This window comes from Calonectris borealis, chromosome 2 (assembly GCF_964195595.1).
Source record: "Calonectris borealis chromosome 2, bCalBor7.hap1.2, whole genome shotgun sequence".
NCBI lineage: Eukaryota > Metazoa > Chordata > Aves > Procellariiformes > Procellariidae > Calonectris > Calonectris borealis.
In genome coordinates, this window is record NC_134313.1 from 78,989,678 (window position 1) to 79,005,089 (window position 15,412).

At 38.0% G+C, this 15,412-nt stretch overlaps 1 protein-coding gene across 1 annotated transcript in view; it reads right to left on the reverse strand.

The window, feature by feature from the left end:
- ABCA13 (ATP binding cassette subfamily A member 13) overlaps positions 1–15,412 on the reverse strand; it is a 210,761-nt gene that overhangs the window by 161,448 nt on the left and 33,901 nt on the right. The window contains exons 8-10 of the mRNA XM_075142413.1: positions 15,207–15,340; positions 13,253–13,417; positions 11,508–11,707 (exon numbers count right to left, since the gene is read on the reverse strand). Of these exons, the coding sequence (XP_074998514.1) occupies positions 11,508–11,707; positions 13,253–13,417; positions 15,207–15,340 (499 nt within the window). The remainder of the gene's footprint in view (positions 1–11,507; positions 11,708–13,252; positions 13,418–15,206; positions 15,341–15,412) is intronic.

The window sequence follows — 15,412 nt, forward strand, 5'->3', positions numbered from 1 at the left end:
CTAGAAACAGTATTTAAGACCAAATCCAAATCCTTGCCCTAGCAAATGTGACTGCATTGATCTTTATAACAAAGCTGGGAAAGAGCACAAAAGAAAAGTGACTGAACATTCAAGATATCAATTTGCATTCTACTCTTTGACTTCCATTTTGTTTTTACTGTAGATATCAAGAATATCTAAGATTTTGAAAACCCAAACCAGGAGTTCTTTGCTTCTAGAATCAAGCTGCTAAAGTCCTTGTCAAGCTCTGCTTGAATGAAAAGCACGACATGGCCTGTCTAACAGTGGAGGAAATACTCAAATTGTGCCATTTATAAACTTTTGATTCTTCATCTTTCATTGCATTGATAGTGGTTATTTCCATTTGATAGGTTAAACAAGGGATTGATTTAGCAAAGAGCTAAGTAGCAGCATAATGAAAAATAAAGTTCAAAGTCCAGAAATGTGATTTAGAAAGTATTCTTATCTATTAACAGCTGTGTTCGCCAGCATAGCATGGTAAATTGTTAGTAGCACTTAATAGCAGAGGCAGGACTCAACAATTAGTCCAAAGTTTTTTCTTTTTTTAAACAGAGTGATTATTAAATGGCTTCTGTTTCACTGTCCATCCAGACATTAGCAGGGCTATAATGCAAGTAACTTAGTGACAAGAAGCTCTTGTAACAATACATTGGAACCATCAGGAGTCCAGCACTTTCATTGCTACTGATAACACACCAGAACTGGAGATGTCTTTTTTTAATGCTTTTGAATCACAGCCACAAAGACATAACTTTTTTTGCAGGATTCTATTTCTTCCCAGTAATACTGAAAAACATCAGTCATTTGATGAAAAGAGGCAGGGTAATTATATTCAAGAATTACAAATGTCCAAAGTGGAGGTGGGGTAAAGGATTTCTGGAAAACAGTTAAACAAAGAAATTACATTGACTAGTTCAACCTTACCGTGCCCAGGAAATAAATGAGGAAAAATCTGGTAAGTCTTGCAGAAATGCTAAATAATGACCTAGCATAGTTTCCAAACTAAGCTTTTGTCTAGAACATAGAGATGCTTCTAGTCCATCTGCAGAGAAAATAAAAATTTCAACATCAAGAGACAGATAAAAAAAGTTTTTATGAATACATCTATGAACAACTTGATCAACTCCCATTGAAACAACCTAAGTCCTACCAGATTTAGAAGGACTTGAATGTGTGAAGAAAGAGAAATACATTACGTACATTTTAAAAGAAGTAAATATGCAATTTTTATTAAAGTGTTTGATGTTAGTTCTACTGAATGATTATAATAAATATCAGCTCTAAATAAGGCACATCTGTATTTTCCTTACAGAATTCCTTACAGAAAAATTCAGATATAATGCATTACAGAAAAAAAGGAAAAATAGAAGATACCTTTTGAATTTTACATGAACTGCAGAACTAGTTCAAATAAGGTTAGTTTTATTATACCAGAGCACACTTAGCGCTGTACTTAGCACTGAAAGGAACTTTAATATTTCTTTTTCCTTGGAATTTCAGTAAAGAGAAAGCAGTTCTGTGAAACTCAGTATTAGTGCCCAGATAACTGAAATATCTGGAACTGTAATAGATTACAAAACCTGTACAATCAATTCACATTTTAACAGTTCATTTCACTAACACAGTTCTTCGATTAAAAAAGTACTGCTTATTTTTGCATACATTCCATAGCTGCCCACTTACTGATGAGGTATTCAGCACATTTCTGATTAGCTCTACAGAGAAAAAGAACAGAGGAAAAAAAATAAAAGTGTGTTCAGAAAAACAGATCTTTAGCGAGAACAAGATCCTTCACAAGAACTAACTTAAAAAAAAAAAAAAAATCCATCAGTAACCTAAATCCTTCAGAAGCTGGAAATATAAGGGGTCAAAAAATGGAAGAATTGGGAGCATAGTGAGAATACTTAAAGGAAACAAATAGGTGATATTGGGCAAGGGTTTTTTTGGAGCTGTTTGGATCAGCCACGTTGCACTCTGCTTAATAGCTCTACTAAAACATTGAGAAGACTAAAACAATTATTTAGTGAGAAAGAATTCTGAAATGGAAGATCTCCCATTCCTCAGCATAAATCTCAGATATTTCAAAGTTTTCCCCAAACAATGAAAAACGAGCGTATTCCAAGAAAGTTAACAGCAGATGGTTAACTGGACATCTGGAATATCACAGGACAATTGGGATGAAGGAAATCAAGCATGAAGTCCTTGCCTAATATGAAACAAGTCTAGAAATACCTCTACCGGGTGACCAGCTAGTCTGGTCTCCCATTTATATCCTGGACTTAAGAAGCCTCCCTGACAGAATACACATGCAAAAATAGATAAAGAATCCAACAGGTTCAACCAGTTGGAATTTTCCTAATAGAAATGGACAATCCAAAAATTTTCCAGCTGGCACTAAAATCACAGCTATTTATCAGAGTCAGGCTCTGTATAAGTTTTCCTTGCTAATGATTCAGTCAGCTGGTGCATCCTAAGGTTGATGGAAACACAACCAGAAACAGGCTCATAAATGTAAAAATCATCACCTTTTCCCTTTCCGAGGAATACCATACTCGAAAACAGACAGGGAACCATCAGAATAAAGCCTGTGCTGTGCAGCAGCTGTTTCCTCACCTGACTGACCTCCCGTGGAGCCTGCTTCCTCATTCATGTATTGAGCTACCTCGCATGTCCAACTGACAAAAGTTGTTAAATCCTTCCAGTATGGGTTTCCCTCAAAAGCAAACAAAATTTCTTCAAGTGTATTATTAATTCTGAAATGACACAGAAAACAAGGCTACCATGATTAAACCAGCGATTTCTTTCAAAGTCAAATTACCTTGTGAACACATGCTGTTTCTCTGTAAATCTCTAGCTAAATTCTATTGCTACTTTATGCAGACAGGAAGACAGGGAAGAACTGAGGCAGGCAGGCTAATAACAGAGTCCTTTGCTAAAAAAATCGCAGCATAGCTATTACATCACTCTAAGCACAACTAGACTTTACTACAGAGGTTTGTGAGCAGATGAATAAATAAATCTAAAAAGCCTTTTACGAAACCCCCAATAAAATTCTCTGGTTCAAAAAGTAGCATTTTGAAATTGAAAACAATTATTGAGAAATGCTTCCTCTTGTCCTGAAATACATTTGACCCGAACAGGTTTGCATTAAAAAAAATCATTGCTTTGTCCCTGAAAAAAAACTATCAAAGAAAATAACAAAACACCTCGCATAAAAATAACCCTGAGCTTTTCATGCTCTTCAATGTTACTTAAACACAAGCCTCTATTCCCAGGGCGCTTTTAGCTCTATCAGTGTTTTTGACGCTCAAAAAATGAAGTGTACAACTAGTCCTCCTGTTGATTTCATAGTCATTTGGAAACATGGAAGGAGGTAAGGCAATCAACCATTGACCAACAGCAAAAGGGACAGGAAAAATGACCTAAATTTTCTAATGTCTAAGATGTTATTAATATCTGTGGATTTAATCCCTGCTGCCAATGCAGCTTCTGGAATTTCTGACAAATTCTTGAATGCTTAGAGCTAATAGTTTTACTGCTTTAATAGCAAACTCTTCTGTCAAGTTTCTCATACGCATAAGTAATGTAGATAGTTGCCTTCTGCACGTTTAAGTTTGTGACCGAGGACAAATGTTCAGTATAAATGCAACTTCATATTAAATGCATTATGCTCATGCTCTACATTGCCATGCAAGAATAATAAAATTCTATCCTATTTTAAAGCACAGTATTGATATAGGGATTTGTCTCTAATATACTCTGATTTAATGCTATTAAAGCTTAATCAGTAGAATTACTGAGTCATTGCAGATGATAATCAACTTAATAAAAAGATGAATGGATTTTCTGCCAAAATAGAGGTATGGTGACCACTCGATGTGTTCAGAAAGCAACTTGAGGCTGCCATACTCCTCCTAGTGCACTTCTAACTACCCTCTTTAATGTTTTCCTGCATCTCCCAGGAGTCTTTTAGATCCAAGTTTCCAAGCATCCTGAGCAGCACAGTACCAGAGAGATATGTACCAGGAAGCAGGCTGAGAAATAGCAGAAAATGCTTGGATGTGAGAAGATAAAAAGCGAGAACAGGCTTTCAGAATCCTAGATACCTGCCTATCCTCAGCCTATTTCCACCCCTACCCCCAATACTACTATTAATTTAAAAAAAAATCATCCTCTACCTTCCTGTTTGGGCTTATAGGAAATTGTTAACACTGGGTGGTAATCAAAAGCAAAAAGCAGGGTTTTAATGTTTTTATCTATTCAGTTACTGCTTATAATATCTTACTCCAGGCTGGTACCAGTCAGGATCTTTAAGTATTAAAAGGTATACAAGATACATACAGTGAGAAGAGCAGCTGTTCCTGACAAGAGCTGAAATGGACATCCTCCTCAGATGGTGCCTTTGTGCTCAGCAATTGATTAATTTCACAGTAATAAGCATAATTTTTGGTTAGCTGCTCTTCTATTTCTTGCCATCCCAAATAATCATCCATTATTGAATCTGTCAGGCTCCATCGTCCCCGAGTTACTTTCTGCAGAAGCAGGACCTTTCATAGTAAAGAAAGCAATATTTGAAACCAGTAGAAGAGAAACTCACCTGAGACTTTGGCCCTGATTCTTATATTTGTAATATTGATGATATTGAAATCCAACATAAAATGGATTAAATGAGCAGTCTTTCAAACCTTCTCAATTTTTTCTGGAAGCCACAACTACTTAGAATGTCTAAAATGTCACATCCACTCAAGAGACTCTGCAGGACCACTTGTGCCTTGCCCCCAAGCATATTTTAATCAGTTTAAATAATCAGTTACCCATCCACTTATTAATAGCAAACACTAAGTAGTAAGCTACAGCCCCTGCTAATTTATTTAATTTTGTAATAGTAATATAAGTAAGGCACTGCAAGCTTTAAACATGAAAAGAATTCAGAAATACTTACAGATTCCTTCAGCGACTGGACCTGGTTACTTAGCTTGAAGGTCACCTCTGAGCCATTGCCAGGGCACGTGTATATTGCTAAAATGTCAATGTCATCTGAGCCCTGTGGAAGTCTCAGGGTCTTCTCAAACATTGTAAGCACGTCATTGCATATATAGGAAGCATTGCTCATCAACATCTAAAATTTAATGAATATACTGTCAGTTTAAAAATGAACTCAGGGTGAAGGAACAGATTTAATTCGCACTCCATATTAATTCTCACAATGAAATGTCAAAAGACAAAAAAGTACAAAATAAAGTTGGACCAAAATGCTGCTGAATAAAAAGTGAAATACTCTACTTAGCAAGTACTTTTTATCTGCAAAGTAAGTCTCTGCAGCTTTATGCAAAATAATATGCAAATATTAAATAACAACATACCTGTTTTAGCTCCACAAAGAGCTTTCTGATGTCTAGATGAATGAATCCATCTCTTCTGGCAAAGGGAATCAGTTTTTCCAGACTACGTAAAGCTTCTGTAAGACATTTCCCCCACACACGCCATAAAGAAAATATTTAACCTACAGAGTAATTCAGGGACAGTACAGTAGGAAGCATCCTTCTGGGAAAGAAAACTGTGCATCATATGGCTTAAAAATACAGCAGTTACAGACCATAAAGGTTTAGATGACATCCCTGCCCAAAGCACTCCATCATTTTGCACAAAATATGTACACAGTCACAGTCTGTACTTCTGAGGAGCAAAGACTGCTCCCCTCCTGCACCACCACTGAAAAAGGCTCATCAAGACAAGGCAGAAAGAAGAGACCAATCTTCTTACACCAGTAAAGCATGACCCTATCCCCTTTCACAGTTATATCAGGGTAGCTCCAATGACTTCAGTGAGTTTTCATGATTTTTCAAGAAAGGACAATGAGGTCCTGTGTAAGTTTCTAGCTATGAATGCTGTAAATAAACTTGGACTCTATCCATATGAAACTGTTGATTTAGCCAGCAAATTCTTCTGAAATATGGAAAGGTGGCCTAATTCCTTAAGCTCCCAAGCAAAACTAATCTCGCCCTTCTCAAATAAAAGACAACCACAGAAATGTTACCAGGTCATGTTAGGGAGTTGCCAAATCCAGTAGCCCTACCAAAGTGAGGCTGCCGTAGGTCCATGCCCCCAGGTCCAACTGGGGGCAAGGCTGGGCAGGTAGGTACACAAGCCAACACGTACACAGTAAATGTACACGGCCAGCCACACAGACCAGCACACACAGCACTCGCACACACACAAACAGCACCAACGGCCTCATCCTGTTACCCTCCCTGGTTGGTCAGGATGAAGATCTGTTAGAGAGAATACATACATATATATATATATATACACACACAGTGTGGATCCCCCCCTGAGGGCACCCAGTCTGCTCCTGGATCCCAGTCTCCCTCCCCAGTTGCTGGCAGCTGGGCATAGAGCTCTCGAGGCTGCAGCCCTGCTCCAGCTTCTGGTACAGATGTGCTTGCTCACACACAGAGTGGATCCTGCAATAACTGCTCTTGGACACTAGTCCAACTAGCAGCTGGTCCTGGTCCCTCAGCTCTCCCCAGCTGCTTCACACGTAGGAGGTACATAAACAGGTGTCTCGGGCAACCCCCAGACCCCATGGTCTCTCTGGTGTTGGCCTGGGCCTCCTGGTTCCTCCGATAGCTGATGCCTTCTCACCGTCAGAGAAGTGTACACCTCCCCAGCTCCCAGGCCACCTTACCCACCCTTCAGCTATCCCAGCCTGATATTCACTAGTGATCACACGCTGATATGCCCACCCTCACTCACACTGGTTTCTGGCACCACAGACACACAGGTCTCGCTCCATTTGCTGGCACTTGATGTCACTCACTCCAGTCCTTCCAGTTGTTATGGGCCCCTATATGTCCCATGGTCTGACCTCAGTTGCTGCACACAGACCCCCATAGACACACTTGCACACAGAATAGAGAGTCCTCACCCAGGAAAAGAGTTAGAAACGGAGTTTAGTGAGAAGACAGGACAGACTGCAATGGTCAGGTTCAGGGCATGGCCAGGCAAGCGTATTGACTAAGCAACCTGTTTATATGCGAGCAACCCCTTTCATCACCTTATTTCTATTTTCCCATACTTGTTCCTCCCCAAACTACCTAGATCACTTCCTCTCCCCGCCTTTGGTTCCTCTTCCAAACCTCCCATACTAAGCCTTGTGCAATCCCAAAACGCTCTTTCCCTGCTTCCCATAATAAGTCCCATACCCCTAGGCAGTAATTCCCTCAGTCTGTAAGGTGACCCAGCCTTGGAGGATCAGGACAGGGTACCATTTGGGTTCTCCCACTTGCCACTGTTCCTCTATACTCCTTTGTGTGGATGGAGATGAGCATTTTGCCACATAAGCTGAGAGGGCAGATGCCCAGCTGTAGTAAATCAGTGTAACTCCACCATCATGAAGGAAGGTATACTGATATACAGTATACAGGCAAAATTGTGTAGCATGCTTCAAATCAACCCATCCTAAAAAGGAGACTACAGAAACTATCCTGAAGTTTCAGAGGTGTCTTGCAGGTTTACATGCACAAGTAAATCAGGATTCGGTAATATGACTAACAGTACTGATTCCATGCGGCCATGTGCTATAAAACAAAACCCACAAGACAAAAATTACATTTTTTCGTCCAATGACCTTATCAACCCAGAAGATAAGCAATCAGCAAATTTAATATTAAATGTCCTGAAAGTGCGCCTTTGAAAAATTATGTTGAAAGAGTACTTGTTTTCTCATGAGATCTGCTCCCTGCTATGCACTCAGTCCTTGTTCATTTTTAGAGGCTAAAACAGATTTTACAGTTTAGTTCAGTTAGCTGATACAGTTAAAGGGTATGTTGGATTATATCTCTTTTTTTGTGTATCAACAAGAGAACTACTTGCTAAATTCCCATAGTAATCAGCTATAAAGCCATTAAAGGCAAGAAGCATACGTGTGTGGGCTTCGCTATTATCACTGATGCTGTAATGTGACCTGCACAACTTTTACTCCTAGTAATGATGCACAGAAAAATACACAAAACTTGTGTCAGAGTCTGTGTTAATTTCCAACAGTGATCTTCAAACAAAAGGTTTTGATTTGTAATCTGAAGACATCTGAGCTAGAAATCAAGGACAAGATCGCACAATTTCAGTGGCATCTTCGACAAAATTTGTACTTTTAATATATTGTTTATTCTTTACTGTAAATCATATGCAAATATCAAGGAATTTAAGATTATCAATGTCCCCAAAAGGACCAAAGTATTTTTCACATATCTAATTACAACTGGGTAATACAAGTGTTCTTCCTATATATACCCACATTATAGTATTGCAGGTCTCCACTAAAAGGTTTCACAGAAAGGTACCTTGCCCCTTTTCTTTCTTTTTTTTCTTTTTTTTAAATTCAGATCTGTGTGGACTTTATAATACAATTATATTTCCGACCAACTCTTGGATATCACAGTGCTGAGCATCACACAATCTGAGTCCTAGCACACCATATAATACTATAAATGTGTTCCAAATCTAAAAGTCACAATTGCTGAACAGACGTATTTACAAGAACTTCATGGGAGCTAGTTCATCTTATTCAGTCAAACTGCTGAAAATAGATCCAGTTCCCCAACTTCTTGTAAAATACACCTCTACTTGCCCTGAGTTCTTCAATACTATTGCCTCTCTTCTGGGAATGGCATCTTCCACTTCCTTCACCATCAGCCTAGCTTTGTGTGCAAAAGACAAAGCTCCCAGAGAAAGAAGCAACCTGTCTCTGTGCTTCACAGCCCTCAATCAGATCCTTACTTAAAGAGATCAGAAAATCCATGTGTCCAGCTCAGCGTTTTGCTTCACTTGCAATGACCAGCCAGAAAAGTCAAGCTGCATCTAAATCTAAAATCAAGACTTCTTGTTCAGACATACATGACTGATGGTATCATAAACTTCTCAGACATTGATAATTTTAATTTTTATTAACCAAGCTCTTTTTCTTGAGTTAGACCTTTATACAACAGCCACAGCACCATACAAATCATATAAGATGCCTAAGGAAATTGTTTATTCCTGATATGAGAAGTGAAAACAGGTATTATATAGTGATGACAGAACACAAAGGGAAACAAAATTTTAGGAATTCAAAAGCTGCTGTAAATATCTAAGTGTGACATGTACTGCAGAGCCCAAATGCCTTCCTAGAGGTAGAATGTTATCCATTTCCCACGTTATTCTGTGAAAGTCATTTGAGTGCTAGTAGCGAGTAACCACCATGCAGCTTTACCTTCAGTGAAGTATAAATACTGTGCTATTACGTTCCTTATAGCTCCATCTAACAAAAGCAATCTCTTTGTAACAGGCCCCTGAGGTACATCCTGAAGTACAGACTGCATTCTCTCCAGATGCAGGATTCTGCAATCAAAAGAGGTAGAGCACAGAAACATTGTTTACTACAAACAAAAAGGTAAAGTTGATGAAAAATTATGAGATTTTTTTTGTTGTGCAGTCACTATATCATCTACTGTGTAGTTTCTTAGAACAGCAGCAGTATAGCAGTTTCCTTTTATTAAAAAAAAAAACCAAATTCCAAAACGTAGTACTAAATTATTGAACAATTTGACTGCAATTTCTCTCTTAATAGTAGATAATGGATTTTACAAAAACCTTGGCAAACTAAGGAAACAACAGCAATAACAAAACAAAACAAAAGAACCCCTCTGACTCTCAGCATTCACTGATCAGTCTCCCAGGTAAGAAGTACAACTTGTTTTCATGGACAAGTCTACTTCTTTTCAGACTAATTTACCTGAAGGCCAAAACCATTAATGTTAGGGAAGGTTTACACACAAAATCATCTCCTTTCCTCCGCTTTGCAGCAAAAAAAAAAAAAAAATGGAGAAGTTTCCCATGAAAGAGATCATTTTCTATCAAGTTTAGTACTTACTGTACTAAAATAAAAATGCTGCTGAACACTCAAAGGTGGGAAAAGGAGGTAGCGGCTGCTATTCCACCAGCGACTGTTAGGTTAAGCACAGGAGTTATACACCTGTTTATAATCCCACATCAGTTCATTTACTTAGGAAACATTTTTTTTGTGTGTGTCCCTGTTCAAACAGATTTGTTTGGAAATGGAAAGAGGCCTGTGTCCATTTTATAAGTTAATTAAAACAACAACAAATCCAGAACCAAAGACATTGCCTGATCACTTCCCCCTTGGGGGTGTGTTGCATTAGAGCACTTCGTATCTTTCAGACTTATCCTCAGATGTTGATTTGTATAGCATGGATCATACCTCCTCCAATGAAGGACAGTTTTTGATATGAACAAGTAGAGCTCTTACAAGCAATGCCAAATTGAGGCCAACATTATAACTCCCAGAAGCGATGCAAGTCATCCAATGCGCAGTTAGAAAGAAGTATCAGTTCCTGTGCTCTGTCATAGACTTTTCATGAGGCTCTGCCAACTCTGACAAACATTAACTCCCTGTATCTACAACTTTTAAGTTCTGTGTAGAACCTTCCAGATCATTCATAACAAGTCCTTTTTTTTTTTAAATAGATAGGGAAATGGAGCTTTTAAACCACTTTATTTTGCATAAATCACCCAGAACAATTGTCTTGATTTTATTTTAAAACATACGATGTGAATCCGAATACCTGAAATTAAAGCACAGTCAATCTTTACAAGTTTGTAGTTGCACTTGTCCTGAAATGGGAATTGAAGGCATTTCCAAAGTTGCAACACAATAGATTTCTACTAGATTAGTGACCAACTGCTAAAAGAATAACTTTACTATACAGGAAGATTTGGACTACTTCAACAAAACAAATCATTCTAAATAAGTACAGAACTTATAGCAATATCTTCATATAAACTGTTTACATTTGCATTAAGTGATAAGCCAAACGGGGAACTTGAAAGTTCAAAAACATTAAAAGAACTCTTAGTCTCAGAGTGCCCTAGATAAGATTGGAAACTACATATACATAAACACATAGCATTACATTGTAATTCTGTTCTCCATAGTAGGCTCCTGTTCCAAGATCTCCTGCACAAACTAACATGAGTACGACTACTACAACAAAAATCCAAAACATTTAAGACGCACTGGACTTGCTGTACATGAGTAGATTGATCCTATAGGATACATACATGAGAAGCTTTACTGAGTCACAGCAACTACTTGTGGGAATTAGACTTTGTTTGGAGAACAAGATAAAGAATTCAGGTCCTACTTCAAAATGCTTAATTACACACAGGTGCTGATTCCTGTGAGTCCTGATCACGTACTCAGGTCCTCTACTGAACCTGTAAGTAGGTATACTCTGAATCACAGATTTTGTTTCTTTTTCAGAATGTGTATGCATCAGCACAATTATTTGACTGTATATGAGATTCTGAATTATAGAATAAAAAATAGAAACACAAAACAAAAATAAGAAATCAATTAAATGTAATGTGAAGATAAATATTCAAGTTGATGTGAACTTTCTAAGACAAGTTGCAGAAAGATAACTTACAGATCATGAGATGCAGTATATCCTTCTGAAAAGTAGGCATCTGATTTCTCATCCCATTGCTGGATCAGGGTATTTATCTCTGAAAAAAATTTCCTGGCTTCCCTGTCATCTAGAAACTGAGACATTAAATCAGCTATGATTCTTCCAAGTTCCAGAAGGAGTTTCTGAGAGAGGCTGCTGCTGAACCATTGCTCAAATACCTAGCAGATTGAATGCAAAACAGAACACACCTTGTTAGAGAATCAAAGCTGTCTTATTTAGACAAAACACAGAATTCGCATGTCTTTAAAAAAACCCCCAATTAACAATGACAGTAAACTTTCTCCCTAACTATGTGTCTAGACTCTGAAATGACTGGCCTTACAAAGGTTGATTTTCAATACAGTTTGTACTCACCTGCAAGTTGGCAATATAACATGCTACATCGTACAGAGAACTAACATCCTATGCTGTGCTGTCCTTGCCCAAAGACCAGGAATGGTAAAAAGATGGCCTGAGACTGAAACCAACCAAAAGCAGACCTCCACAGTCAATTACTCGGGCTTGCTTTCCCTTTCAGGACTTCTGCCTACACTAACAACACGATGGAAGGCAGCAGCCTCGATGCTTTTAGGGTCCCATTACACAAAGAGATGGAGAAGGAGCCTGCATGCTCCCATTGTGTACCCTAGAACAAGGCCTGTCGAGGCCTGGCCAAACCTATTGACTGCTCTCCTTTCCTCCACCATTACTTTTTTTAATTCCAAGTGATTGTAAGAGATTTTTACTAGAAGAGATGTCCTGTTCAACCAGGGAATTCCCAGTGGTCAGCAGCTTACAATACTTCAAGTTGCCATCATAAGGATGTCAGCTCTTGTGAAGAGCTTTAAAATCATGGCTGAAATTATTACCGGATTTTCCTACAGCTACAACAGGAATTAGTGCATTAGTTTTGGTAATCACGTTAAATTATTACTTCAAGTCATCATACATCAGTGAAACCTTTATCAAGAGAGAAATCAAAGGCTACATTTTTGAGAAAATATACGATAAGCTCTACATGCTTTCTTTAGATGATATTGTAAACATCTCCAGAGCAGCTTGATACACAGCTGATATTTTTTAATGGCAAAAAAACCCATATTTCAGGTTTTTTTTTTTTCAGAAAAAAATGAACACCAGCGTTAAGGCAGCTAGATAAGTGTTTTCCTTAGAAAACATCTGAATGGTTTATCCTTTTCTCCACGCAACTACACATATGTCATCATAGAGACTGCATGCCAAGCTGTTCTGCCAGAGCAGAATTTTAAGATGTTATACTGGAGATTTACTCTCATCCCCTTCAATATGCTTCAGCTACTATATGCCAGATAGTGGAGGGGAATTAAAAATAAATGAATTATGTACTATATCAGTGGAGGCCTGTAGTCTGCTTTCAGTTTTGCCCAAAATTCAGGCTCAGATGGGACAGTAAATGGGTCTTCCTTCTGTCAGGCCTCTGCAGTGCAGTATATTTCACTACATTCCCTATTAGATTTCAAATCTGTATTTGAGTTAATGAGAAAATCTGATTAAGTGGACACATGGTGATAGATTATACTTCCACTGTAACGAATCTTTATAAGGATTACTTTGTCTTATTAGCAAGATGAAAAAAGTTCATGACAATAACAGTTAATAGCTAACTCAGATCTCTTAACTGAGTTACTGTTTACAGCCTACATGCAAAAATTAGGAATTTAATCTACTAATTTATTGAAGTGTACCTTTGCATAGAGTTTGAGCTCGCTGACAGCATGAACAAGATACAGTTTCGCCTCATGCCGTGTAGAAATACAGCCCTCTTCATTATTCTCTTTGTTTGCTTCATCTTCTGGCACACTGGACAGAGCAGAGCACACAAACCGCTCCAGTGTCTCTCTTGTGGGAATCTGGCAGGGACATAAGAAATTGATGAGTATCTCAAGAGAGCTGCTGAGTGTTATCTCTGCTATCAACTTACTTATCTGGTGAAAAAAGAATATCACATAGCCTCCTTCAGTGAGAACAAAGCCTATTTAATCCAGCCTCATATTCTGGGGCATGTACTTCAAAGTACTCCACATGCAGAGTGTTGTATAAAATACCAGTGGCCCCATTAGGGTTCGCATACGCCAAGCAGAATGATGGTACTTGTGTATGCAATGAATTTTCACCATGTAGCTACACCAGTGTTGCTATTTCTACAGTCATTTGCAGGCAGATGCTGAACTAACTTGACAATGATATAGTACACCTACAATAGAATTTTGCACTAGAATAACTGTATCGAAGCAACTTCACAAGTATAAAAATCACTGATGTAAAAAGTATTCAGTACAATGGTATCTCTCAACCAATGATTACATGCAGCAGACTAGTTTAAAATTGAAGTTGGCGGGTTTCAGCAGTGTGGCCAAGAGGCCAGATTTTTTTCCTCATAGCCTGCCTTCTAAATTCTGTTTGAAAGATATATTATTCCAAACCATATAAATTTTATTAAAGTATACAAAAATAATTTAGCACATTTTAATTCTCCCTATCAATGTCTTTCTGAGATACTTTACATCCTAACTCCTTTCAACTGTGACTAGAAAATTTATTAAAAGTTTTGCAGGTGTTTTGACACCAAACGAGTTGGGGCATTATATACAGAATTGAAGTGCTCAGAGCAGACATTGTCCAGGCTTCCATATTTCTCTTCATACTTTTTAAGGGTCTTCAATGCCCTAACACAAGCACGCAATATCAAGATATTAGGTTAATCTATAAATAGCTAGCAAGTGAGTTGCCTGGGATTACGCAGCCAACTATAGCTAATGGGTTGCAGTCAAATTCAGTTCAGTTGCTCAAACTGGCCATCACTGATATTTCATTACAAGGCTATTCAAAAGTCAATATTTTTTATAATTTACCCCTTTGTGTAAATCAGCAATTTTTATAATGAGCTTTTCTGGAGTACAACTCTAGGCTGTACCTGGCAAAGAGCAAACAGATTTCATATAAATATCAGCATGTTCTATTCAAAAACTGTGGTCTTTAGTAGAAATTCAAAAGATGTTTCAAGTTTTCTGCAGTTCAAACCAGACCATCACAACAGATCACTTTGGTCTACAAGAAAAGTTAGAAAGCCCTCTCTGAGAAGAGATTTTCTTCAAAATTTGACACATCGTCAGTATATTTGAATAGCCCCACTGAGACAACTCATCAATCAAGTATATTCATTCAGACTGTACAACTGAGAAGAAAGGGCTCTTGATGTTTCTTAATTTACACACAAAAGAGACAGGCATTCTTTGTCCAGCAAACCAGATGAAAAATGCTACCTACCAAATTAATCCAGGCAGCTTCAAATCTAGGAACTAGTTTAAAAGCTTAGTGGAGTAAACCCCAGAATGCTCTACAGGATTGGATAGTAAACTCAGGAGTTTGCCATACCCAGCGCTGACTTCAGAGAAGCAAAATCATTAATGTACACAACTAGACCTATCAGCATCTTCATGTGCAGAAATCCCAGCTGAAGCTAAATACATTTTTTTGATGGGAATGAAGCCAGGATATTTAGCAGTCTTATAGCTAAATTAGCTAGTTTCACAAATCTAAGATATGACTATAGCTTCTGGAAGGCATGAAAAATCCCTTCAGGGTACAAATAAAAATAAAGATGAACTGGAGGGACACTGAAATTTTCAAGTGGTTTACCTTTGTTAATTGTGCTGTGTAACTTAGCAGCTTCTCAACATGAAGATCATCAAAACCAAACCTGGATTCAAGTTCTGCTCTCACAGCATGTGGATTCCACAAAACATCCCCAAGAGAAAGATTATACTGAAAACCTGAAAGAAAAAAACCCTTCTGTTTACATCATTCCTGCTTTTTGTTCATGTTGTTTCTTGATGATTCATACT